This window comes from Chelmon rostratus, chromosome 13, assembly GCF_017976325.1.
Source record: "Chelmon rostratus isolate fCheRos1 chromosome 13, fCheRos1.pri, whole genome shotgun sequence".
NCBI classification, from domain to species: domain Eukaryota; kingdom Metazoa; phylum Chordata; class Actinopteri; order Chaetodontiformes; family Chaetodontidae; genus Chelmon; species Chelmon rostratus.
In genome coordinates this window covers 20265230-20292918 of record NC_055670.1, presented here as the reverse complement: position 1 = coordinate 20292918, position 27689 = coordinate 20265230, and the positions used below count along the sequence as shown (strand labels likewise).

The 27689-nt window shown below is 40.5% G+C and overlaps 1 protein-coding gene across 2 annotated transcripts in view; it reads right to left on the bottom strand.

Annotated features, from left to right (window-relative positions):
• The window catches only part of pth2ra (parathyroid hormone 2 receptor a), a 42340-nt gene extending 26346 nt beyond the window's left edge, over positions 1-15994 (bottom strand). For both annotated transcript variants that reach the window (XM_041950468.1, XM_041950469.1), the window contains exons 1-6: positions 15734-15994; positions 10338-10443; positions 8579-8689; positions 8013-8134; positions 6073-6170; positions 3321-3504 (exon numbers count right to left, since the gene is read on the bottom strand). In XM_041950468.1, the coding sequence (XP_041806402.1) occupies positions 3321-3504; positions 6073-6170; positions 8013-8134; positions 8579-8689; positions 10338-10443; positions 15734-15799 (687 nt within the window). In that variant the 5' untranslated portion in view covers positions 15800-15994. The remainder of the gene's footprint in view (positions 1-3320; positions 3505-6072; positions 6171-8012; positions 8135-8578; positions 8690-10337; positions 10444-15733) is intronic.
• Between the last annotated feature and the right edge of the window lie 11695 nt (positions 15995-27689).

Sequence of the window (27689 nt, the reverse complement as noted above, 5' to 3'; positions counted from 1 at the left end):
ACAGAATAAATGCACTGTGGATGTGGGCATTAACCATAGACAGTGCATGCACTTGTGATAATAAAATGCTTCAAGTCTGCGTGTGGTTATTGTGTGCTGCAAACATGGAGCTGCTCTCGTAGCACCTTAAATGATGCACTTAGATATGTAAATAAATCAGAATATCTATCTAAATGTTTCTGACTCATCTCACTTTTATCCAAATCTATCATTCACTTCTTTTGAAAGATTTTCAAGGGCCAGAATTAAACTGCAGGGTTTAGTGCAAATCAAAATAATTGCCTTCAGTCTTTACAGGAACAATTATTCATGATTCAAATCACCTGAATAAAACAAGCAGTCCTGGCCTTTGATGCCAATTAGGGATTCCCATTTTTCTCTCAGAACTCAACATTGTTTTAATTAATTAAAAAAATTAGATAAACTAAAATGAATGAGTGCGATTCCTTGTCTCGCTCATGACTGGATTCTCTTATCCTTGCTTTTTTTCCACTAAAAGTTACAGGAAGTTGATTCTTGGATGCTTCGACATCCCTGGGACTTAAAGTTATGAAAGACGCGGAAGGCTACAACCGTAGTTTCTCACACTTTTATTATTTTTTCAATGTTGTGCGAGCGTGACCTCCAAACAACTCGTATTGTTGTGACTGTAGCTGGAAACCTGATCAGGAGACATGATGTCAAGAAGATCTGTGCACAGAGTGTGGGCGACTGACAGATAATTGCGCAGCTTCAAAGAAGATTGAAATGTGGCATCAAATAGGAGGAGGGTTTGCAGCCATTTTCTCTGCACAGACGGATGACTTTACATCATTTCGATATCTTGCTCTTTAGCTCAAAGCAGAGCTATCAGTGCTCATCAGCACACTGTGTATCGGCCACCAAGGTTTGAACTTTGCCAACATGGAAATGAAGACATTCATCAGCAGTGTAGCATTCTGGACTTGTTAATAACAACAGGGTTTAACATCCACAATGTTTCAGTATTAGAACGAGCTATTTCTGACCATCACTGTTTGTTTTTGATGCCAAACTAATCTAAACAAAGAGTAAAAGGGAATTTTTGGTTCACAGTCACAGTCAGCAATACCATGTCACCTGCTTTAAATACTGCTGCTCCACTACAGGTTAAAAAGACGTCATCTGACTGAGCTCCCCGTGGTTAAACAACAGCAGCGTTAATGAGATTAAGAGAATTTGTCGAGCAGCTGAAAGAAAACGGAGGAAAAGTACAAAGAAGCCATGACTGTCTATGACAAAGCACTATGTCGAGCAAGGAAGTCTACTTCTCCAAGGCTACTACAGAGAATGCTGGAAACTCAAGAACATTATTCTCCACTATTGACAAGCTACTCAGCACCGCCCCCACCCATCTACAGTCCTCAACATCCAACTGTGAAGAACTTGCATCATTCTTCACGAACAAAATAACCTCAATCAGAGCCAGAATTGCTGCTGATGTGAACACAGATGAGCTCAGTAAAGCCTTTAAAAAAACATTCACCTTATTACATTAACTGAGCTGTGCACTAACTCCTGTACCTGCAGCATTTTTAAAGCAGGTGTTTGACAGTGTTTCGAGTCATCTGATGTCCTGAAGATGTCTTCAAAACAGCTGATTTTTTTAAAATAGTGATTTATTTGTAGTAAATCACTTTGAGTTGCATGTCTTGTATGTAAGGTGCAATACAAATAAAGTTTATAATTCTTATTCTCATTGTTGTTATTATTACTATTATTGCTGGTCCTTAGTCACTGTTTGGATTAATTAAATATAAGTCCCCATGGGAAGTTTGTTGCGGAGGCTGACTGCGACTGTCAGAAGGAAACTGTAGAGTTTTAATAATGAAAGCATCCTGTGCACTTTTAAGATTTAGTTCCTGTCATTTTCCTCATGCAACCCTGCAGATGCCAAACGAGTGATTTCACAACACACCTGCGGCGTCTTTATCTTTATTCCTTTCATCGTTTGGGTGAAATTAGAGAAAGCGTTCCTTAAAAAAGAAAAAGAGAACACATTTGTAGTCTCCTGAGGCTATAAATTTGTCAACCTCGTCTCACATGTGCAGTGTTTAAAGGCAGCCTGCTGACTCTTCTGACAGAAAAAGAAAATAAGGAACATTCATTTAGTTTCACAGTGCTGACAACTGCATTAGAAATGAGGAGGGTGCCTGCAGCAAAACAAAAAACAATTAGGCTGTTTTTAATCACCTTCAGAACCAAAACATTGTCTCCCATTAACTCTTCTTCTTGATTAACCTGTGATTTTCTTTACTAAAACTGTACGTTTGGATGCACAATGCTGGATCCAGCCTCAGGGCCTCTTTTCATCAGGCAACCCTCCCAGTGCCTTTCACTAAGCTGAAGGGCAGGGTCATGTTTGGCCTTGAAAATTGATTCACAAGAGTGTTATTGAATTTGTAGTTATTTTCACTGAATGTGTCCATCGAATTAATTGGACACTCGTCCTGGAATATATAGCAGATTAAACTGCACCATTTTCATGAACACAATAACCAAAGCTGTGAGCGTTGGGTGTTTAGAGTATAATTACACCACTGTATGGTGCAACTGCATTGAAATTCCACATTACTGACTATAGTGAGGGTTTAATAGTGCCACATAATTGCCTCTAATGCTTACAGTACTCAGAATTCACCGAGAGGAAATTAAGCTGCATTTAAAAAAGAGCAATCAGCAAGCGAGTGAGGGAATACATGCATGCATATTCATTGTTAATGGGCCCCGGCACACAGGTGAACTGGCAAATTGCCTGAATGTGAGCACTTCAAAATCCATATACAGACATGTGTGTGAGCTTTAACTGTGCAATAGCTACCTGTATAGACATTTGCTTCCTAGATATTTTCTCTTTCACAGCTTATTGGCTATAACGACACTGATGTTATAGCCAGGGGAACAACCGACATTTGATTCAGAAAACCAAACACCAAAACCCACCTGGACACACACCACCACCCATAGACAAGACACAAGTAGTCCCTTATGCCTTGTGTAAAAATACAGAAGTAAAACTGAAGCTTCGGCTATCTGAGTTAGACAATGTCTTCTTTGTGTTATTTTCCCTCCACTGCAGCTTAGTAAGGAAACACTGTGCAACAATGCTGCTCGCGTCACATCAGGTGTTCAGAAGACAAACAAGGCAGCAAATGAGCCATTATTGCTACGCACACAGAAACCACGCGCAATTCAAGGACACACCAGGACTTCATTCAGCTCGCATGAAGACAGGCCGAGCCTTCAAATCAGTCACCACTTTATCAGACCTGAGTTGAAAGTAGAGCAGAACAGCTACTTACATACTGAGACGTGTCCAGTGGTGCCATGCTAACTGTTTTTAGGTTGTCCAACAGGGCAGAATCAAAGTCCTGCAATCCGGCGCTGGAATGGACGACTTTGTCCTTCACGAAGATGCTGACGGCCCTCAGCATGAAGGAAACGAACAGGTGCATGTGGATGTAGTTTCTGGTGCAGTGAAGACGTCTGCCAGGAAAACACATAGCATTCAAAGCTATTGATTAATCATCAAAAGCACGATAAAATACAATCGAGACGACTAAGATGTTTGTGTCGAGGGTTACAAACAAGGAGTTCAGTTGTAGTGGTAGAAAAAGTATTCAAATCCTTTGCTTCAGTAAAAGTACTTATACCACACTGTTAAAATACTTCATTACAAGGTAAAAGCAAAATGTACATAAAATACGAAAAGTGAAAGTACTCATTGTGCAGTAAAATGGTCCCTGTCAATGTTTTATAGTGTGTTACATCTGATGTTTGTTGATTCATATTACTGCTGCATTAATGTGTATGATGCATTTTACTTTTACTTCATCCTTTAGTTTATCAGCAAAAATCATAGATAATAAAGATACTAAAGTAAATGTAGTAGAGTTAAAAGTACAATATTAGCCTCTGAGATGTTGTGGAGTAGAATAAAGTTACAATAAATGGAAATAGTTAAAAAGTACCTTAAATTTGTACGAAAGTACAGCTTGAGTAATCACACTCAGGTACATTTCTGTTTACATCACATAAATTACATTTATTTAGGCTCAGGTTGGCCTGAAGGTGAAAAATGGACAAAAAACATGGAAGAAAAAAATCCTTGTTGGAGGATCTCGGTGGGACTAACACTGACTGTAACTCCCGGTTTGATTCCAGCTAAAAGCTTTGGTCATTCTCTCTCCTCCAGGTTCTCCACCGTCAGCTGCACAGGTTGACGGTGGAACAAACATTTCAGTGGCGTCTGTCAGAACACACACCACGGCGACCACTGACTGCACTGTAGATCCACCTGTGCTTCAACAGGAAGCAGGTGAGTCCTGTGAGACCTTTCTGTAATTTCTGTCAATGTCCTGAAAATCAGCCGCTGACCAAGCACCAGACATGGAGATCTTTATGTATATGAGGGTCTCACTTATTTCTTTGGCTACTCTGCACTTTCACTGCTTTCAGTGCCTCTCTCATGGTCTCATCGACTGTCTGACTGAAACTAAAGCTGCACGATTGCTTCATCATGAGTTGATTATCAGGAATCAATTACTGTGGAGAGCATTTTGCAATATAATTTATGAAAAACCTTCATGTCCATCTCTTTTTACTGGCCTCATTATGTTGTATTACATATCCTGGGTAGTTGGGGTAATAAGATGATTGCTGGCTGTGCTTTGCGAAGGTTCGCCTTATAAATAAAGCTTCATACTGGAGGGGAGGCATATTGTTGACAGTGACAGCATCTCTGCACAGAGAGGAAGAGCTAAGAAGGAAGAGCACATATCAAAGCTGCTTAATGAAGTCAAACACATACATAGTAAATAGGCGACCTGATGGCTTCCTGTTTGAAGTTTTCCGATACAGACATGCAGCTCTGATCACCGTGGGAGCTTTCTTCTTACTTTTCTCATGATAAAATCCACTCTTGTTGTGAAATGCTTTCAAAAGTCTCTCCTTGTCTCCTGTATTTTCCTCCCAGGCTCTAAATACAAAGGCAGGGTCACTTCAGTTGAGTGAGCCACATAGAGTTTCAAGTGCGCAGGGATTTCCAAAGGGTTTCTGAAGTGTAGACGGTATTATTATACCTGAAAAGTTTCAAAATAAACCTGGGGAGCCTTGCACATTAAATTACAACATTAAAGGCAGAATAAATGTTGAAAAAAATGATCTATGATCTTTTGACCAAGGTGGCAGTTTGTTGGCCAGAAATGCTCATTCAGTTTCTTTTTATTTGCTTTCCTCCACATCAAAGTTTATTCTCCTAATTTCTCATGCATTTAATTTAAAAACCATCTTTACTCCATCACAGAATGGATGTAAATTGATTCACTTCTGTGAGTTGTTCTGTTTTTCGTCAAGTGAGTGTTTACTATCATTCCTTCATTATTTCATCAGGAAAGACAAATAAAAATGATGGACAAGAAAAAAGAACAATTAGAAATCAACAAAATGTAAGAAGTGCCCGATATTCTAAACGTATAAGCTTCTCATATCAGGCATCAATAGCTTCAATACCTTCCACTGAAGTGCTCTGAAAATTCTGCACAGGAAATGACACCGTGTAAAATCAAACCACTGCCACTTTCCAATAAGAAACATTTTCAAAAGGAATCAAAATGTTTTATTTATGACTCAATATTTCTTTTTTCAAGCTGTCTGTGGTGGTGTCACAGCACTGTCCACAGTGTGCTTTTATTTTTTTTTTTTTCAGCAGCAAACCCTTCATTTCCATAAAATCCACCAACACCTCACTCCACAATCGAATGATTTGCATGATGGCATAACCTCAATTTTGCAATTTTGTCATTGTGAACACAGAACAAGCATGGTTACGAATGTAGGCTGCATTCGGAACAGAGCAGGATAGTCCGGACACAGAGGTAAAAGATGAAGAGAGCAGCTGGTGTCACAACCAGCTGGATAACATGAAAAGTGTGTTATCCTCAGGTATTACACCTGCATCTAGAGGAGAGGAAACACCTCCTGTTGTTTCTGTCTATAGAGTGAAATCAGAGGAAAGACAGCACATCACTCAAGCATTAGGGAATTCTCTCATACCTGAAGTATCCAATGATGAAGATGGCCACCAGCAGAGAGCTGAAGGACACAGCGTAGCCAATGGTATACATGACATACAGCCGCTCAAAGAAGTCTTGCTGCGAACAGAGAAATATTTGCCGTTCAGTTCATTCTTTACGGTGTAACAGACTGAAACAGGATGATGTAATGAGAGCGAGAAAGCCTTCACCGCTGATGTTTCGGGGGGTTTTGTGTTTGCATTTTGACGGGAGAAGATAAAAGTAGCAGCTGCTCTGAGTATTAAAGCTGAAACTGATGATAATGCTGCACATATGCCAAGTTAAAGAATGGAGCTGTGGCCCATTTCCTGAGCTCTTACTGTGAGCGTGCTTTGTCTGAAGTTAATCAGAACAGAAAAAAGTGGATTTATGGAGTATTAGCATGTATGTTGCAGCCTTAAATCTTTAATCTGTGGCAGATAAAGGGCTTTGCGAAAGCTTACAAACCGGAGACAACATCAGGACCAGAGCACCTGTTTGTCTGATAAGATAATGTCACCTTTTCGAGCACTGGTCAGACTGAGAGGAGCTAGAAGATCCAGCTGATATCATGAACAAAAGACGGCTCCAGCTCCATCCCTGGTTTCTTTTCATTTAATACACAGAGCAGAAGGCAAAAAGTCCCTCAGGTGAGATGGTTGATGAAGGGACTGAAGTCAAATTGATTCATATTTTGCAAGCCGCCGTGTTTTTGCTCCGAGTCAAGTCTGAAGTCTTTGAGATTTAAACTTTCATGTCATGTTTAAAGATCTAAAGTCTGAGCATGACAATTACAAGTGCTGAATGGCTAAAATCCTACCAAACACACATTTTTAATGGAAATAACTGATGAATCAAAGCATGATAATAACGAGTAAATGCACAGAATAATGGTGAGCCCTGCTTTTCTTCTTCATAACTGAAGAACGTTACATGTTGGAGGCTTGTTTCGTGTCACATGATCTCCTCTCGGGTTTAAATGAAAAGATTGCAAACCTGGATCAGGATATGTGTCCACCTCGGCCTCAAGTCTTTGTGACTCGAGTCTGACCCGTGTCAAAGTATCATCCAAGTCTAGCTCTGATAAGCAATGGATGAAACCACTATCCTCAGCAGGTTTTCAGTAAAAAAAAACTCTGATAGAGCCATCGTACACGTCCTGCACAGCAACAAACAACAGGCAGACAAAGCTAGCAACTAGCTATTAAACATAATGGGGCGTTTAGCAGCTAAATAGCCAGATTTTTCCCACTGGAGTTGGTGGAGACCAAAACAGAGCTAAAAAGAGAGAGATTTTTGGAGTGGAAAATGAATAAGGAACTACAACAGCACACAGAGCATCATGGGTGCAAGGCTAATGACACGTTAATGAGAGACTCAACACTTAATTAGCTTCCAGCTGGTCGGTTGGAGCACAGCTTTCACTTAGTTTGTCGAAATGTATGACTTTCAAATGCATCTGTGCGATCAGTCACAATCATGAAATATGTCTTCTTTTCAGACTTTTCTCCAATGGTGGTCCTATGGGCTGTAAAAATGTATGTAAGGGAAGGTCACGCTTGAAAAGAACTGCTAATAATTCAGAGACCTGCAGCCTGTGATGAGCTGTCAAAAGATGACACTGTTTCGTATTGAAGAATAACAAGCAAAACAAGGTGGGGGCCACTGTTTTACAGGATGGTGAGAGCTGCTCATTTGCTACACCATCATGTGATAAGATGTGAATTTGAGCCTCTGTGCCATCAACCAACATTGCATAATGTGTCCTTACGATGAAGCACACAGCCGCCTAACATCTGATTTTATTTTCCAGAGATCATCTCAGGCTGCTCACATCCAGCCTCCGCATCGGCTTGACCTTGTAAATCCTGTGGGATTTACAGCTTTGACTGCTACATATGCAAACAAGCTGCTGCAGATACATTTCTCAGTCATACTCACTCTCCCGTCCTCATCGCTGGGCTGAAGGAAGCGCAGACACTCTGAGTAGTTGGTCCAGGTTTTGTTCCAGCGGTCCGCAAACACCCAGGAACCGTTGACGTCACACTTCCTGTAAGCATGTCCTGTAAAAACATACTTTTACAAGATTTTGGATGTTTACAACACTTTAAAAAATCTTTTGGCCATTGCTGATTGAAGCATCTCATGCAGGTGGATCTGTCAACCTACTAAAGTAAAATTTTAATGAGTCTTGATATATAAAAGGCCTTACACTCCCATCATAAACCTGCACATGTTAATTTAATCATTTGTGTCATTTACATGGACACTTGAACAGAACAGAGCCTCCGTTTCTGTTATTAATAACAATAATAATGTTAAATCATTGACCTCACATAATAGCTTTTTCACCCTAAGCACAAGTCTAATCATCCAGAATGATTGAACACACTGTGTGAGTGAGTAATTTAGCAAAACAGAAAATGCTTTACGAAGTACATAAACGCTCTGAATGCGTCTCTACATTTAATGTTCTTTGCAGTCTTGGAGCTCTCAGTGTGGTTAACCTTTGTGATTGAAGTCGTAGATGTAAGACGGGCAGGGAACCTTGGTAACCAGCCCAGGGGAGCCGTGGGGCCAACAAATAAGACCGTCCCAGTCTGGAGGACACGTCTCATCTACAGTGAGAAGAGGAAGAGTTAGTCAGCGTACACATACTGTCATCTGCTCATTTCTAAGCTTTATTTTTTTAGCTGAAAATCTCTTTTGCTGTTTCTTTTGATTTATTTTCACAATGTGTTGTGAAATGATTAGTCAAGTAATCAGTTGGTTGGCTGACAGAAAATTGCTGTAATTGCTGTTTTTATAACCCTTTAAGTCATTTTTCATGCAAAAACATTTCATTCTTTCAGCTTCACAAATGTGAGGATTTGCTGAGTTTTCTTATTTTAATACATTTTTAATAATTGTGAATAGTTTTGTTCATCACTATTTTCTGAATTGTTACAAACTAAACAATCAATCAGTTAATGGATAACATAATCAACCAATTAAGATAATCATTAGTTGCAGTCCTATACCAAATAGTTAAAAATTAGCTCCAACTACAACAGCAAATCGTACTTTGACATGAATGCATGAGTAATTGTATTTTAAAACTTTCAAATGCAGGACATTTACATATAACAGAGTATTTTTACAGTGTGGTATTAGTATCTGGTAAAACAAGTACATTCCTCTTTCACAGTTTTTTAGAAAACATAACTTTTTTTCTCCGGTTATCCCTTCACTCACTGCTGATTAAAACTGCTAAATTATTCCAGAGGGGACTAGTTTTCTGCTCCAATGAACAGACATGAGCAGCTTGACACTGCTGCTCAGCTGGCAATTAAGTCAGTATACTCACTGCCGCCTGATGACAAAAACAGAAACCTGTCAATCAGATCAATTAAAAAGTGAATTCAATATGCCTGTGAAACTCTAATTCCTTTTTGATGTAACTTACTTTCAGGGTCTGAAAGCTGTGAAGGTTTTCCGCATTTTAAGTGGCCAAATAACGACTTTATAATAGTATAATTGGAAAAAAAAAACAATGGTTTGCATTGGCTCTGGTGTGAATCTCCCTAAATATCCTTAAATATCCCTAGAACCCAATTTTCTCCAGCTCTGCAAACGCCTAACACTTGTTTTTCCGTCCATTTATTACATGTTTCAGATGTAATGACTGTTTTTACTCTTTAAATCGACCGAGCATTTGAATGCATGAATGAAACTTAATGCAATCTTAAAACAAGCCTTTTCAGAATATCATCTATAGTGAATGCCAACAAAAGCTATTAACAGAAAGTAATGGCTGTCAGTGGATTTTATCATGCAGGATGTAAACAAAACCAAAAAGCATTAAATCTACACCTCTGCTGACTCCTCTCGGCTCCAGCAACGAAATGACTGCGCTCTTATATAAGCACAATATTTTAAAGTGCAGTTTTCAGACAGAATGCTCTTTAAGTCATACGTCCACAAACATTAGCATTAATCAGTCAAAAAGGCTGCATTTGAAAGCACTAATTGCTCAGCTTCTGGCTGCCAATGTGATAATTCTATGCTTCCATTTAAAGCTGAAAATATAAAACTGTTTCAAGCTCAGTGTTCTTGTGGCAGGATGTAAGTGCCATTTCACATCAGGCCATGTCACACTTCTTTAGTCTTCTTAACCCTTCTGTCCACTAAGAGTTTATCAATCCTAACAAGGCATAGCAGGGCTGTCAAGCGTCAGATGAAATATTTCTACAGCACAGTTTGTGGCACTGCTGCTCACGTTTGTACCTGTGGCTCCTGGGTCAGTGTTGGAGAGGTTCTGGTAGCACTGCAGTTTGACTTCATAAAGGATGTACATCTGCTCCTGAGCAGAGAGAGGACCATCGAACCCCATCTGTGGAGCACAGCAAACGGCATCAGATCTGTGGCCCTGTGTCGACATATGTGTGGAAATCACTTTAGCTTTTGGCTTTTCAGTCACATTTGGGACATCGTGGCCATCTGCTGTGGGCAAGTCATCACAAAAAAAGCAACAGACCGAAATAACATTTTTATTTCACTTTTTTTGTGTTTTTTGTCCCTTACATATTATTATGTATTTTAGCATTACAGAGGTTTATTCATGTGTTCATACTTCACATTTTTCATTGTTCTCACATTCAAAGCACTGCCATGTAAGCTACAGACATGCTATTGGCGTCTGCTGGTAGTCTCACTGGGCTGCTAGTGCAGCTATAGACGTTGGTTGGTAGAGATGGGATTTATGGCTCTTTGAGGGGAGCCGGATCGTGGTGAGTCGTTCCTTTCAAAGAGCCGTTCAAAAAACTGGCTCATTTGGCTCATTTTTATATTTATTAGGTTTTAAGAAGGCATTCTGGCCTTAACTCGTTTTATCTTGGAAATAACCACTGGGAGGAACGAATTTACATAACCCACCAATATGAGTTTAAATTATTCTGAAATATTGATTATAATGTTATTTGACATGTGTGGATTAGATGGATTAGTCTGATCTGGATTTATTGTAAATATTCCACAGGGTGGCGCCACATCACTCTGCTTTGACAGTGCTTGGCTTTTTTTTTGTTACTGGCGCACTCACGTGAAGGCAGCGTATATCGCATATCTAATAAGCACCATGCAGCTGGGCAGTGCTCCTCCTCATGTAACCAGGTAAAAAAAAAAAAGAACGGTTCCCAGCTGCGACTCGGTTCATGTTAACGAGCCGTTCAAAAGAACCAGTTCGTTCGTGAACGTCACAACACTATTGGTTGGTGAATATGATCGTCTACAGTGCTGATCCATTCTTCACTAAGCCTTCACTCATCAAGAGGAAAGCTGGGACACTGTGTAAAACAGAATGTGATCATGTGCTAATCTGTTTTAAAACATACTTACCTGAAAACAGCACAAAGACAATATATGTTTGAGCTCATCAGCTTCATTGGTTTTTGTAAATATCTGCTTATTCTTATTCTGCTGATTGTGGATCTCTACAGTAAAAGAATAAAGTCAAAGGTAGCTGGACCTGCTGTTTAATTCTCAATACATTTCTTCCACACATCCGAGAGGCTTCATCACTTGGTGGGCTGCCTGAGACATTTCAGCTTTGTTCTTGATGTCATGCGAGAGTCATTTCTGTCGCTGTGCAGTCAGTTAGCGTCACTTCACACAAAGTGTGAACTGCCATGAAATTGCTGGGGAGGAGCATCTGTGTGCAAAGCATCTCCATTTGTCCAGCCAGTTGGCAGATAGCTTGACAGAGGAGAGAAGGAGGGGGGGGGGGGGGGGGGGGGGGGCATTTGACTTGAACTGTGTCACTGCAGCCAAAAAAAAATGCCTTATAAGATTTGGGAAAAGATCTTGGTAAAACAGATCAGCATCCGGTTGTGAGGATGAGTCAGTGGTTCCAGTTAGTGCTGTAAGTCAGCTGATCGTGGACGAAACTAAGGAAAGATTGCATGGTGTTATTCGAGATGTACAGGCGCTGAGGAGTCAGCTTGAAACGACGAGAATGGGATGTTACGAGACTGAAACGAAGCTAAAGTCGTTTGAAAACCACACATTGACCTTAAAGCAGGAAACGGATGGAATGAACAGGAGGACAAACATTTTGATTGATGGGATTGTGGATGAGACAAGAGAGAACTGGGGCAAATCAGAGGTTAAACAAATGCTCTTAAGCAACGTGGGACTAGCTGGCACAAATATTGATACTGAGCGTGCCCAGAGGATTGGCCAGTGCTAAGGAATATTGTAAAATTTTTGCTCTTTAAAGACAGAGTGTCCTTTCTCCTTCCAAGAAATTAAAGGGCACAAACATCTGCATCAATGAAGACTTCTCAGAGGCCGTGCAACTGAGGAGGAAAGAGCTGTTGCTTAAATTGCAAGCTGCCCCAGGGAAGGCTGATGAAGCCATCATGAAGTACGATAAGGCGGTCATTATGCCCAGGAGAGGACAGCCTCAGTCAACACCTTAAAGCGGCTCATGGTTCTACATTTCTTTTATTATAGGATTTGTCTCTGCCTGCATGCAGCCTCAGGAACGAGGTTCATGAGATGTCGTTTATAAGGAAGGTCCAACATTCAGCTGGAAAATGAAGCTCTCACAGTCTCATGAAGGACACAACCAATATAATAAACTCTACCTGTAACTCATTTATCTTTCCCGAAATTATTCCAACATTGTATCATGAAAACCTAAGAAATCACGTCATAGCACTGACGTTAGCCCCGAAAGCCAATGAAAGATGACAGCTGGAGCATTTCTAAATCAAAACATGTTTAAACTGAATAAAACATGCTTTAATACTATCATGCTATTATTAAATAACAGTCTGAAACATTGTCTTAGCATAAGAGAGTCTACAGCCATGTTAGCTAGTCTGTGAGGCTGCACCCCGACAATGATAATGATAATATGCTGATGTGTAACAGATATAATGTTTACCATGTTAGTTTAGCTTGCTAGCGTGCTAACATTTGCTAATTAGCACTAAACACACAGAACAGCTAAGACCAGTGGGATTGTCATTAGTTTTTGCAGGTATTTCATAACAAAGCAAAGTTAAATTAAGTTAAATAGAGAGAGATGCGCCGCCACCATCTGATCTGAAATGTCAGGTCAATTAACAGATGTAGAAGTTAATGAACACATCAGAAACGGAAGTAGTCTCGAAGGCGCAGCCTAAAGTTGTCACCATCTCTACTTGTCTGTAGGCCCAATTATTCTGGTTATTTCACAACCACATACACACTGAAAATTTGAATAAATTATGGATTCATGCAGCCTCATAACCTGTATATCTGTCAAGTCCATAGAACCATCTAAAATGAAATTCCTGACAGACCATTAAGCAGAAAAATCAGACATAATGAATGTCTTATATAGATGATGTCACCATTTTCAAGTTGTACTTGCTTAAGAGTCTGTGTGCAACAGTCACAATGAAAGATGGTGTTTACTGAAGTGTCATTTCCCAGTAGTGTTTATTGCAGTAAATCACTTTTAATAATGTCTCTCTGTTCCATGAACACTGCAGCTGTTGTTGCAGGAAAGCTTGAACTCACTAACTGGACCTCTGCTTGAATACGTTAGAGATACTGAAGAAGACTCTCACACTCCTCACATGTTGGCCTTTCACTATTAAAGATACCCTGGAGGCACATGAAAAAAAAACACCCTTCATTCAAATGTAATGCAATATGTTTGGGTTTTTTTTTTTACAAAAAATGTAGATGGAAAAACCCTCCGAGCACATCTCTTCTTCCTCACTAAGAAATGTAGGATCTATACATATGCAAATATTAGGACGCCTGCAAACCACAGATATCATGTCATCTTCAGAGACGAATGAAGCATATGATTCCTGTTTTCATGCACAATCAGGAGGGAGCCTTTTATCAGCAACACATCGAACAAACCTCTGAATTGCTCCCCACATTACAATTTGTTCAGCGATTCCAACAGGTCTGGTGTGGTGCCCATTGGGCCCAGGTTGGACATGTTGTCCTCTCAGAGTTTAGTAGGTAGGATCAGCTAGCTAGCTAACTACATCCATGAAAGATTATTACTGAAAAATGGCAACGCAGTGTATAACAAAAATAAAACAGTTTGTGTGATCATTTGCTAATCCTTTGACACCTACTCAACTGAAAACAGCACAAAGACAATATATTTAATGTTTTACCTCATCAGCTTCATTGATTTTTGTAAATATCAGCTTATTCTGAATTTTATGCAGCAACACGTTTCAAACAAGTTGGGACAGGAGCAACAAAAGACTGGGAAAGCTGTGGAATGCTCCAAAAACACCTGTTTGGAACATTACACAGGTAAACAGGTTGATTGGTAACAGGTGATAGTATCATGATTGGGTATGAAAGGGGCATCCTGGAAAGGCTCAGTGGTTCACAAGCAAGGATGGAGCGAGGTTCACCACTTTGTGAGCACATGACTGTATAAAGGAGATTAATACAGGGGCTCAGGAACACTTTGTAACCCATTCTCCGTGAACAGAGTTTAATGCAAATGATTGCATTATGTTCTTATTTACGTCCTACACCGCATTTAGCTTTTTGGAAATTGGGCTTGTAGCATCTCCTTCCTCCTTTCCTTTTCAAGGAAAACATGACGTCAGGCTGACTAAAAGAGGTGAAATTCAGTCTGAATATGAGGCTAAAGCCCATTTTAAAGGAGAAAATAGAAAACAATCAAATAGCTATTTTTGGGCTTTAAAAAAACTAGAGGAACACTTGTTTAATTGTCCTATTTTTACACTCTTTTTGTATATAACATACATATATATATATATCATTTTTTATTGTCGATTTGGTTTTTCCTAAGTCTCCTTTTTATTCTTGCTGTCAAGAACTACTTGGCATGGGATCAATAACGTTTAATCTTATCTTATCTTATCTTTAGTGGTCCTGGTGTTGAAGGTGCTGTCCGTGGTGCTGACACTGTCATCACTGCCAACATTCAAAACCAACCATTTGAAATCTAATCACGTCTATCATTTTATTAGGTCTGACTCTTTTCAGGGGTTGGCACCAGATATCATCTTACTTATTCTCCTGATTAGAAACCAAATACGCTACCATTAGATGCTGGGAAGACCTGATAAGATAAAAGATTCAAAGTGGTCTGGAAAGCGTAATACGTCCAGACTGTGAGACAAATTGACAGTTCTTGACGATTCTTGACACAACTCCTCAAATCAGGAACAAACATCAAGCTAATCATAAATGCACAAGCTCAGCAGGGAAAAAGACACACATGCCAGCTTCATATCAACAGGTTACAGAGCTGTTGAGAAGCTACACACTGTGCAGGCAGCCAGTTTCTGCTGTCAGCATTGTGATCACTTCTCTGTGCTTGGTCCTTTTGTATGAGGTCAAATACCTCAGCAGCATTGTAATACTGAGGACAGATAAAAGATGGACACATTGATTCCATGCAGACATATCAGTGTTCTTTACAGCTGGACTCAGTGTTGCTACATATTGCCTTCTTGTGCGACTCCTGGATGTTCTGCAGGGGATTCTTCCAAAATGATATGATTATATGTTTCTATCAAACCTTTCTGAGCAGCTTAGAGAGGAGAATGAAGGTAAAAATATGATTTCAGAAGAAGAAAATAGTATCAAAGCGTTTTGCTACATTGATGTATAATCTTACTTACCTGTGCGTCAACCAAAGTCCAGCATGAGAAAAAGTTTAACACTGATATCCACACGAACAAGTTCATAGTTCACCGGTCTGCCTTCATCTCCAGCAGGGTAAATGGTGCTATCTCTTCATTTGAGTTCCTGAAGCCTCACACTCGAGGTGAACATCTCCTCTGGTGTCGGCGCATCCTCGAGTAAGAGCTCCACATCACTGGAAAGTTTCAAGTTGTGATCCGAAGCTGAGCTGCGGGAAGCACGCGGCGGTGGGATCCATCGGATCACACATTCCACGTGGTTTTCGCGTCCAGGTTCTGCTCTCGTGCGCTCGGAGAGCAGTGACTCCTCAGAAATGAGGACCGAGTCACCGCTGCCTCCGCAGAGGGAGAGTCCCGGACGCACTGAACACATCAAGCAGCTCTGCGCGCGAGGGGAGGAAAAGTGCGCTTCACGTGTCGCGAGTGCCACAGTGGAATGTAACGTAAGCTGTAATCAATCCGCTCAGCCTGCGCGCACTCTCTGCCACAGAGTTGGACGGTGCGTAAAAGCTGCCTCTGGCCGCTCTAAAGACGCCACCGTGTGACATGTGATAAAGAAGAAGAAGAAAAAGATATTCTCTCCCCTCGCGCATTAATTCATGGCACGCGCAGTTGGCAAAGGGGACCGGGCACTCGTGCGTCACCTCTAGCTGCGTCTCTGACGCACAGACATGTTTTCTTTTTGAATCAAGTTCAGCTAAATCGACAAACACTACTAATACCCAGCATACATGAGTCTGAACCTGCAACATCGTCATTACTTACAGGACTTGAATTGTGACAATATTGTTGTGGAACGCTCTAAAAACACCTGTTTGGAACATTCCACAGGTGAACAGGTTGAGGTGAAAGTGTCATGATTGGGTATGAAAGGAGCATCCTCCCTCACAAGCAAGGGTGGAGCGAGGTGCACCACTTTGTGAACACATGATTGCCTTTTCACATAAGAGTGTTCATGTCATCCATTATTGATACAGAATATTGATTGTAGCTGCTATAAAACACATAGATAACACTAATGCAGTTAAAAAATGTCAACTTGTCCACAAGACTCGACATTTGTTGAATCAGAAATTAGACGCAAAAGAGGACCTTCATTTGCTAACAATACATGTACAAAGACAATATGTAGAATACTTAATCAGGATCAATAATGACCTCGGGCTGCTAAGTCTTGTGATTGTTGTCTGTGTTTGAGTCAGATGAAGCTGAGAGCACACCAATCTTCAGCCATATTTCACATGGTCATTTATTATGCTATGTGTCACATAGTAATTTTGAAGGAGAAAGTTTTGCAATAATGGTTGAAACGAGAGTTTTATTCAAGGACATGTCAAATATTAGTTTAAGTGGCCATTTAGAAGAAATTGATGGAGCCACTCCAACATAATTAAAGGATAACTTTCGTTTTTTACAACCTGGACTTTATTTGTAGCATTTAATACGACCATTTAGACACCCAGACAACTTTGGTGGCATTTGGAGTCGTTTTGAAGAAATTAGCCCCAGAAGAGCGGCGCGTATATCCGTATGATGCGAGTAATTGGGGCACCCGTGCGTAGCCTCTATAAACGCATAATCTGCGGCGAAACTCGTTCATATTCCAATATTTTGTTATGATATGCTGGTGCTATTCCCCTCTGAGCCCGTGGTGGCATGTTATCAACATCCAGCGTCTCTAGACAACTACTTCTGACGTGGATGACGTCATTTTCGAGCGCCGCGCGCTGCGAGCAACCAGCCACAACACGGCATTATACGGATATACGCGCCGCTCTTCTGGGGCTAATTTCTTCAAAACAACTCCAAATGCCACCAAAGTTGTCTGGGTGTCTAAATGGTCGTATTTAATGCTACAAATAAAGTCCAGATTGTAAAAAACGAAAGTTATCCTTTAAGTATTTTGGAATAAATAAAATTATTTGCTTTGCTGCAGGAGATGATCATTCAAGCTGCAGAGACACAAGCCTGCCAGACTCTTCTCTCTTTCACAGTACATGTGTGCTTCAATCAGGTTGCTATTTAAGAAGGCACGAGAGCAGATGGCACCTCATCATGCTTTGCCAGCTTTCGTTCTGTGTGAAGCGCAGCTCCTGGTCACCTCGCCTGTCACTGTTTATTGGGGATGAATCTCTGATTGTGTTGCCCAGCCTGTAGTACAGCGCGTCCACTGACAGAGGCTACCTGGTGACTCATTAATGAGTTCATACATCATGAACATCACACTGTGTGTAGTTTCCTGTTCTCAGCTCGTAACTGTTGATGGCACTCAGCTGTCAGATGCATTTGTGTGGGTATGATGGTAGAATAAACCACTTTACAACCTTATGTTAGCAGCGTAACATCAGGCAGGAAGGACAGCGAAAAATAGAGGAAAAAAGACACATTTACTGGCCAACAATTTTCTTTTTTATAGAATAGAAAGAGGTCCTGGAATCATGCACTCAGCAGGCTATGATTATTGCATGATTTTACACCCGAAAGCTTATTTTTCCTCTTCTCAATTATAGTGGAAAAGGTCATCCATTTATGTTTTCATGAGCTCTCGTTAGCGTGCCACAAAGGCCTCTGCAGGTTCAAACCATCTTTTCCTTAAAGACACTTAAAGTGTTGAGAAATCAGTATTTAACCCCTGATATGAAGATTCAAGATTCAAGAGATTCAAGATCGTCTTTACTATCACTGAGCATAGCATGTCAATGGAGGTGGAGGTGAAGTGTGCAATGGCTCTCACTCCAGTGAGGGGGCTGCTGGGGGTGATAATGAAAACTCATTAAGTTCAGATGGAAAACTGTGTTTCTCTTCGCTGCTTGCTTTGACCAGACAGTTACAAAAATCTCTGGAAACATTTGCACAGTGTTAAAACGGCCATTATCACCTTCCAGTTTTATTCCTATAGGATATGTAGGTATAGGGGTGTGTTGGTCCTCATCTGTTTCCTGTGCTGATGGTGCATTCCCAGCCATTACTCTCATTGTGACGAGATGTTAAAGGTCAAGTGCAATCATTGGTTCGCTGTCATCACTTCCCCTAGAGGCTTCAGTCGAATGTACGTTCGTCTCATTTCTAATCTGAAGAGCTTGTCCGTCTCAAAGGACGCTGCTTCGCTCTGATTTTGGACCCTGCTCTCATGTTGGAGATATGAGTAGCACAATGTTGATGTTTTTGACTGTGACCAGCATAAACAAGGACACACATGACTCAGCGTGTGAGTCAGTTATAAACATAATGGGATTTTGAATGCTGACTGCTGCGTTTGGGAGTGCAGTTCATGCGGTTATTCTGTTGTTTTAGCTGCTGCGGCGTTTGGCTCTGAGAAGGTGCTGAGAGTTTGTCTTGAATGTGATATGTTTTGTGACGCTCTCCCACTGACTCTGCCTTTCCTCTTCCAGCTCCTGCTCCTGTAGAGGCCATTGTCATTTCAATGTTGCTCACAGTGGAGCTGAACAGGAATTTGGCATTTTAGGTCTTCTAAAATTAAATGCTGGCATATTTGATAGCCAAAATTAAGCATTTCAGTCCAAACTATTATATGTTTTGTAGAATATACAAATACTATTGATTTCATTCTTAAGTTAGCCACAAAAAATGTGCTCATTCATCGTTAGAAAGCTCAGTTTGAGAGCTAATTAGCATTTTGCTGCACAGTTAAATCAACAAAATCAGCCCCCTGTGGCTAAAATTCTCATGACGTGGCTCCACATTGGTTTACGTGATGTCATATATTGTGTCTAAAAGTTGAAATTTTAATAAAAAAATGTATTGCCAGTAATGTAGTTGCATGTCACTGTATTGCTTGTGCTTCACAAGTTGTCACTGCTCTAGCTCAACCTACCTGTTATCTGTGGAAAGTTGTGTTTCAAACTGTTTATGCAGCGTCTGTTTAGTGAGGTGATAAACAGAAATATACCGAGAGTACATACCTTGCTTGGAGACATTGCTTTAATTGAGAAGTGGTTTGTATTGCCCCTGTACAGACTCCTGCAAATTAAAATCAAAAGCGTGCTTGTAGGCCTGTTTTTTCTTGCAGTAAATTAAATGTCAAAGCTGAACAAAGTGTTCCCTTACTGCCTCGTATTTAAAAGTAATGAGAAAGAAAAGCGAGAAAGAGAAAACTGAAGAGAAGGATGCAACTACTGGAAGGACACCCCCCGGTGCGCTGAAAGCCCCGGCCCTTGTGGATGTTCCTGTGGTAGATAAAACCTGATTAAGTGCCCTCCAAATGTTTAAATAGTTAATAGCTCCTTGGGTGTTCAGTAGTCATACTAAGTTATAATAAGTCCAGATCAGCTTTCAGAGAGTATATAGCTTCCATATTGAGACATATGAAATGGGCGTCTCATAACAAACATGGAGAATGACAGTGATTCAGAGTTGGATGCCAGCCTCCATTCAATCATAGAGGACTGCTCACCTCAACACCTTCGTCACCCTCGTTACCGGAGCAATTAGACGTACCCACTCGTCTTTTCCACGATAGAAGGTCTAAGGTGTTGAACACTGATGTGGTGGCGTGCTGTTGCTAGCTAGCTAAGCTAATTTTATCTCTGTGCACAACACATCTTATTTGGTTTTACAGGATGAAAACATGAAACATGAAAACATTCATTCTCACTGAAAATGTCACTGTTTTAATCACTGTGTTACCTGCTATAAAAAAAGTGGTTTTAGTTTCTCAAAATGTGAAAGACATTAAAATTGTCCTTTGTTCTTGTAGATTGAGCATCTCTGCAAGCCAGACCAGCAAACAGTTTAATCTCTTGTGTTTAATTTCATTCAAAATAACGACACACAACAAAATATTCAGCATGAGAGCAGAAGTGGGACCATATTGTCAGGTCAGGCTGATAAACCCGGAGTTATTACTCTTATTTAGGACTAAAGCTGGAGTAGGATTGTTTCATGACTGCCAATGAGAAAATGAAACCCTGTGCCACACTTTAGGAATCATTCAACATCTGATGCTTTCTCCTTTTTTCTAAAAGTGATATATGATTTTATCTGTTGTGTTGACAAGACCAGGACTACAGCCTAGACTGAGTGAGTGCCACTCTGAGATTCATAAAAAACCTGCACGAGTTGCACCTGTGGGGTAAACCGCTGCAGATGGCACCGACATTGTTAGCGCAAATGCATTTTTCATTATGGGGCTTTATGAAGAACACCAATGAAAAACATTGGACCTGTCAATCACCATCCCCCCCGCCTTTGTATTTCAACAAATCGTTCAAGAGTCATGATGGAGTGAAGGGAGAAAATTATTTACTGATTATTACAAAGAGGAAATGTTGGTACACATCAGAGAGGGAATAAGAAAAATCGAAAAACTTTTTGTTGGATGCTATACGGTGATGATTACAGTCTCATATGCAGTAGAACACAAGCTGCATAGAGATTGTCTTTGAAAGGTCTTATCATTCTTATCATGCTGATCAAGGTATTTTAACCCGATCAATCGTTCCTTCTCAAACATATCAATGAGACATGTGTCCATTCACTATTTCAGAGGTGACTACAGAACTTTTTCTTCAAACATTTATTTGAAACATTCAACTAACTTTGCAGATTTTGATTCTACATGCAAATCATAAAGTGTGATGCATTATCACGGATCAAACTACCCAACTCCACTCTCCTCTGTCCTGTCTTAAAATGAAAAACACTTGACTGCTGCGTCTGTCCAATATGGGATTTAATTAGAGAGCTGAATGTTGTCATATTCAAAAGGGTCTCACTGAACATTTTGCTAAATAGAATGACACTGTTGAAATTATGGAAATTAATGCAAGCCAGCACAAAAGCATCCAGTCTGATGAGTGCCGAACTTATTGCTTCATATTCAGTTCCAGTGTACTGTAAATTCAAGCTTTATTATTGACCCTCTTATCACATTGCATTCACCAAAAGAATTTGTTGAGTTGTGGGTTACGCATGCACTACCGTGTGCATCTCTGTTGCCCCGAAACGACTCCAGCAGCAGCTGAACAAAAGGTTTTATAATAGCGTGTAGTGGTGAGACAGCCCCGGTGGTGTTTCGCTCAGAAAACAAACTAAAATCAATAAAATCATATGAATAAAAGCAATAAATCTTTGAAAAGGGTAGATGAGAGCTCACTCTGGCTCTGCTCTGTAAATGTCATGATGGTCGCATGCCACAGAGAGCAGCAACAACTGAAATGCATTATCAGCTGCTGATGAGGTCCAGTTGTTGCTTTGCTTACGTGATGTATTTGACAGATCCCCGGAGAGGGACAGTGAGGGGTCAGCAGGCAATTTGAAACATGATAAATTAATTTTTCTCCTAACTAGCAAATGTACATATTTAGCTCCGTATGCACCAATATCACCACATTGCATTCTGTCCAAGACTTCTGTTGCGTACTTCTTCATAAAAGTATCTCTTCATCTCATAGGCATCAATGATGACACTTATGGATGATCATGATTTTGTGTCATTACTGCTTACACTACTTTTTTTTTATATAGTGGATATAATTACACACTCAGAACAGTAAATATATGTGACAGTAAGCACTTACTGTGAAACACTTCTGGTTTATAATAAGATTATAATTGCTTTCAAAATTAAACCAGTGGTTTCCATAGTTTTCGTCTTTTATATAAAATGAATATGAGCTGGGGCTCCTTGTTTCAGATGCCAGCAGTTCCACAAAGCAGACATTTACCCTGAACTTTATTCTTCTAGTTTCTCTCAATAAATTATCCAATATTTCACAAACAAATCGCAGCTAAGCGAGAAGTCCAGAAATGAATACAGATTTGTGTCGCAGAACCTTCTTTCTTCACCCATTATTCATCTCATGTCGCCTCAGATTTATCTTTTAAGACTTTTCTTAAGAGGCTGGGTGAGTCACTCATCCTCCCCCACCACGTCCAGGTAGGCAAGGAATGTGCCGCAGATAGCCAAGAATTTTTTAATTGAATTTGTTCTCAAGAACCTGAGTCCTTCCCTCTGAATCGTGTCAGCGATGCATCTCTGGAAGGAAAGGTGAGAGGGTGATTTCCATTCTCTCAAAATGAGTCTTTCTACATCAAAGACTGCTGCATGGCAGTGGTGACATAGATGGGTAAGTCTTGTGTATCTTGTGGATTTAGAATAGTGAGGGCAGTGGACATCTTTGACCTAGATCAGCTGGTGTTGACTGTTAACAGAGCAGGATTGTATTGTAGACACACTTCTTTCCCATGCAACTTCAGGTAAGTCAACGTCCAGTTCCCCTTTCCAAGCCTCCAAAAGATATGAAAAAAATCAATGCTTCCCTGGAAGGATTTCAAAGTTATAAATCCTGGATTGCACATAGTGTCTTATTTGTAAGTATTATAAAAAAAATGTGAGTGAGGCAGCTCGATTTTCTCTCTCAGCAAACTAAATGATGCAAACTGTCGGTGAAAAATCGTCAAAGCGTTTGTTAAAAAATGGACTGTGGTTCTGTGTGGTTTCAAGAAGTTGACTGCTAGGATTATTAGTTGAACTGTAGCATTAGCACTAACTTCGGTGGATTGACAGCCTTATTGGACACGTTTGCTTTTGGCATTCTCAGTTCTCTCTCTGTTTTTTCCTTCTTTCTTCACCCAGTAATCATCTCATGATCCCTCAGATTTATCTTGTGATGCTTTGGGACCCAACCCCTGGCTCCATTTATTGTAATATATCAGTCACAGGGGCTGCAAAATGAGTGCTTTCATTTGTAATACTGTAAGTACATCTTGCTGACTGCGAAGCGCTTCTGCTTGTAATAGAGCATTGTGACAGTCTGGTATTAGTACTTTTACGTTAAAGTCCGGTGTGTAAGATACGGCTAGAATTTCAGTTTAAAAAATGAATTATTATCAGCAGAATGTGAAAAAGTAACAATTCTGACATTATGCCAGTGACATCTATGTATTGTGTTGCTATGTGTTAAGTCCTAAAGTTAGCATGCTAACCAGCTAGCTGTGGCCCATCCTGTCTTTCCATTTTGTACCTCGAGAGGCGATAATCCGATAGTACAGCCCACTGTAGCTTCAACTGGGGGATGTGTGCGAGTTTGCTATGTTTCACAACCTCTTTTAGCTTTTTAAATCTAATAAATAATAAGAAAAGAAACTCACAAAATGTCAAGAAAGGAAATGTTCTCCCACCTAATTTTCCTTATTGAACAGAAAAATACAAAAGTAAACCTTCTGAATTCAAGTTTCTCTCTTCTAATAAATTATGGTAAGATAAATTGCTGAGTTGCCAAGTGCTAAGTCATTAGAAAACATGTTTCATTCAAACTCGACAGAAACATTATAAAACTCCTGAAAACTGTATGGTCTTTCCACAATGACCAATTCTGGTTTAATTCCCCCAAGTTAGATTGATGAGCTAGTCATCTAGCTAGCTGTACAGCCAACTAGGCTAACTCGCTAACAGCAGCTGGTGTCTACTGTCAGTCAGTCCACCACTTTCATCCAGAGTGGACTATCATAACAGTTATTAGATAAATATGCACAAACATTTGTACAGACATTCATGGATCCCAGAGGATGAACCTCGATGACTTTATTGATACCCTGGCTTTTGTTCCAGCGTCTGCACAAGGTCCACATCTGTGGTTTTGTGTCAAACAACTATTGGATAGATTTCTGTGAAAGTCGATATGCACACATTCACCAACGGCTGTGCAGGATTAATTTGCAAGCACAAAAACAAGAAACATTGACTACTTCTTCTGCAAACACCAAAAATAAAGAAAACACACTTTTTCCTCTACTATTCACTCAATAAATATTTGCTTACTAGAGGACAGGATTACGATAACATCTAGCAGACGGATATAGTAGAATAAGCTCAGAGGCAATGAGTCAAACCACAGGCACACCAACTTCAGGACTGACTGCTAATTGAATTTAGAGGTTACTGAGATCACCAGGGTTTATGCGAACACTTGCATGCACCCTGGGGAACCTTCCTGTGACACGAGTGACCTTTTATGTTCATAAAATCAGTGGAGTCCCCAAACTTCTTCTCTGTTCCTCATTACATTTGCATTTCACTGTTATCTCAGTGTTTCCAAAGGACCAAAAAAAGGATTTTCATACAGAGGTGCATTTACACCTCCATCTCGCCTGTTCGGGCTCATTTCTGATTTCTACGATACCGCCTGTTTTCTCGTTCTGACCTCTTCTCTCTCTCTCTTTTTCTTTTTTTTTTTTTTGAAATGTTATTTTAAGACTTTTCTTAAAAAGCTGGGTGAGTCACTCATCCTCCCCTGCCACGTCCAGGTAGGCAAGGAATGTGCCCCAGATAGCCGAGAATGTTTTTATTGAATTTGTTCTCGAGAACCTGAGTCCTTCCCTCTGTATGCATGAATCATGTCAGCGATCCATCTCTGGAAGGAAAGGTGAGAGGGTGATTTCAATTCTCTCAAAATGAGCCTTTTTGCATTAAAGACTGCTGCATGGCAGTCAGAGAGCACAGGGGGGATTGTGATCAGCCAGGAATCCAGAACCCAGACAGTGTGCCCTCTGTCATTTGACATCTGTCACTCACTGGTGACATAGATGGGTAAGTCTTGGGCATCCAGGATTTAGAATAGTATATAGTATATAGTTTCCAAGCCTCCATAACATATGAAAAGATCAACGCTTCCCTGGAAGGATTTCAAAGTTATGAATCCTGGATTGGACATTGTGTCTAACTTGTAAGTGCTATAACAAAATGTGAGCAAGGCAGCACAATTTTCTCTCTCAGCCAACTAAACGACACAAACTGTCGGTGAAAAATCGTCAAAGCGGTTGTTAAAAAACGGACTCAGACATCTCTTTGCATAGTTGTGCGTCGGTGGTTTCAAGACGGTGATTGTTAGGATTATTAGCTGAGCTGTTGCTAGCATTAGCACTAGCTTCGGTGGCTTGACAGCTTTGATGGAGAAGTTTGCTTTTGGCACTATTGGCCTACAAGTGAACAAGACAGGGTCTAGTAATGATTTTGTCGAGGTCGTGGAGAGGAGCACAGATAAAGCACACTAGCGCCCCCTACTTCATTCTGACCTTTTTTTCCCCACCTTTCTATCACCATTAGCACAATTGTCTTAATGTGTCTTCACCTTTCTTTAATTTGTGAGGCCATTTGTGAAGATAAAAAGCAATGGAACAAAAAGCTGGTTGTGAAGCACATGACATTTGTCTTTAAGGCAACGCGGCTGCAGTCATACGTAAAATATTGACACACTTGAGATCTTTATTTGTTTTTAAGATTTGATTAAGTAGTTGTTGAATTTAATCTACCATCAAACTGCACATTAAATCAAGTCTGTCCAAGTTCACCGAGGTAGAAATTTTGACTTTATAGTGCTTACTTTCTTTGTTTTTAATTTCATCTTCACATCAAGTTGTTTCTCCCCCTGTACATTTTGGCACCATATCCCATGTAATCACATGCACACACACACACTCCCACTCTAGAATGGAGGCTGATGAGCGCAACTTTGTACCGCATGACCCTGAAATTCTACGAAGCTGAGACACATTTGCTTTGAAATGCTATCAAAGGGAAAGCCAGACTGGCTGTAGCAGTAAATGAGCGTACCGTTGCGTTAATTGGCAAGGCTCTGCTCTTGGAAATGCTGTTAAAATGAATCCAGGCAGCTTGGGAGAGATTGTGCAAGATAGCAATCAGCAACACAGCCAAGACGTGTTCGCAGCTACGTTATCAAAGAGCTGTCAAAGGTAATATACAGCACAAGGTATGAAATAAGTGTGATTGATAAGGAACCTGATCTGGGTTGCTATATGAGGTCATGGCGGAGGTGTCTACATGGTGGAGGGAGAAATTGAATAGAGCATAAGATGTGCGACATGCGTGAGATGAATGAGAAGGATCAACGCTATATATGAGCACAATGAGAAGGTGTAATTGAAACGCAGAAGTGACATGATGGTGGGGGACATGAGCTTTTCCAGCCAAGATCCACTGGTTTCTGATGATGTAACAGCGATGTGATGGGTGGTGGCAGCAAGGTGGCCGTGAGTGGTCAGTGACAGCTGAGGACACCTCTCATTCACCACCTCGCAGCTCTGTGTGGATTAAAGAACGTCAGCCTGTCTATTGGCTCTTTTCTCCCTTTAACAGCTACGAGTCCTGTCAAAATGTATTATGTATGCAACACATCTACTTATTTCAGGTCTACTTCCGCACTGTGTATTTCCATTTAAATGAGCTGTTTGTATTAAAAACAAGCAATTTCAGAGGACCTACGGAATGCAATTTTAAATGCAAAATGATTTTTCCCGACACTGAAATTGTCTTTCATGAAATTGTTCTAAGCAGGTTTTCGATCCCTTGAAGTAATCTCTCGCACATCCCTTCTGGGTTTGCAAACGTTTGTGTTTGACAAAGCTTCTACTTCTCTGCTAATAAGAGAGGATGAGTCTTAAGTTAAGTGCTGACCCCTGGTGGTAAGACCCTCAAATAGCAGTTAAAGGTAAAATGTGTTAAACTTTTGCTTATATCCAAGAGTCTTTCAGTTCATAATTTGATGGAAAATCTGCAGCTTTTTTTAAATGACCATGATTTCTTTCTGCTGGCCCTCAGCTGCTTCCGTGATGCTTGCCATGACCGTATCATTGCAGATTATACGAGTGTTTGGGCAACTTTTCTGATCAAGTGAAGGTTAAATTCAAGCAATGCCTAATCTTTCAAGCCTCAATTCACCACTCCATCATCTTAATAACCCTGATTCCCATCTTGCAGCTCTCGTGCCTCTCACCGTATGTTGAGCACCTCTCCTTACCAGACTCACTCTGCAAAGAACATGAACATAAATCAATAGCAGAGATACGGTACCTGCTCTGTGTGCCGGCCGCCACTTCCCAGAGGGGCTTAAATCAATGAGGCAAAATGGAGCTTTCAGCAGGCTCAGTGCTAAACTCGATGGACCTCGACGGCGCT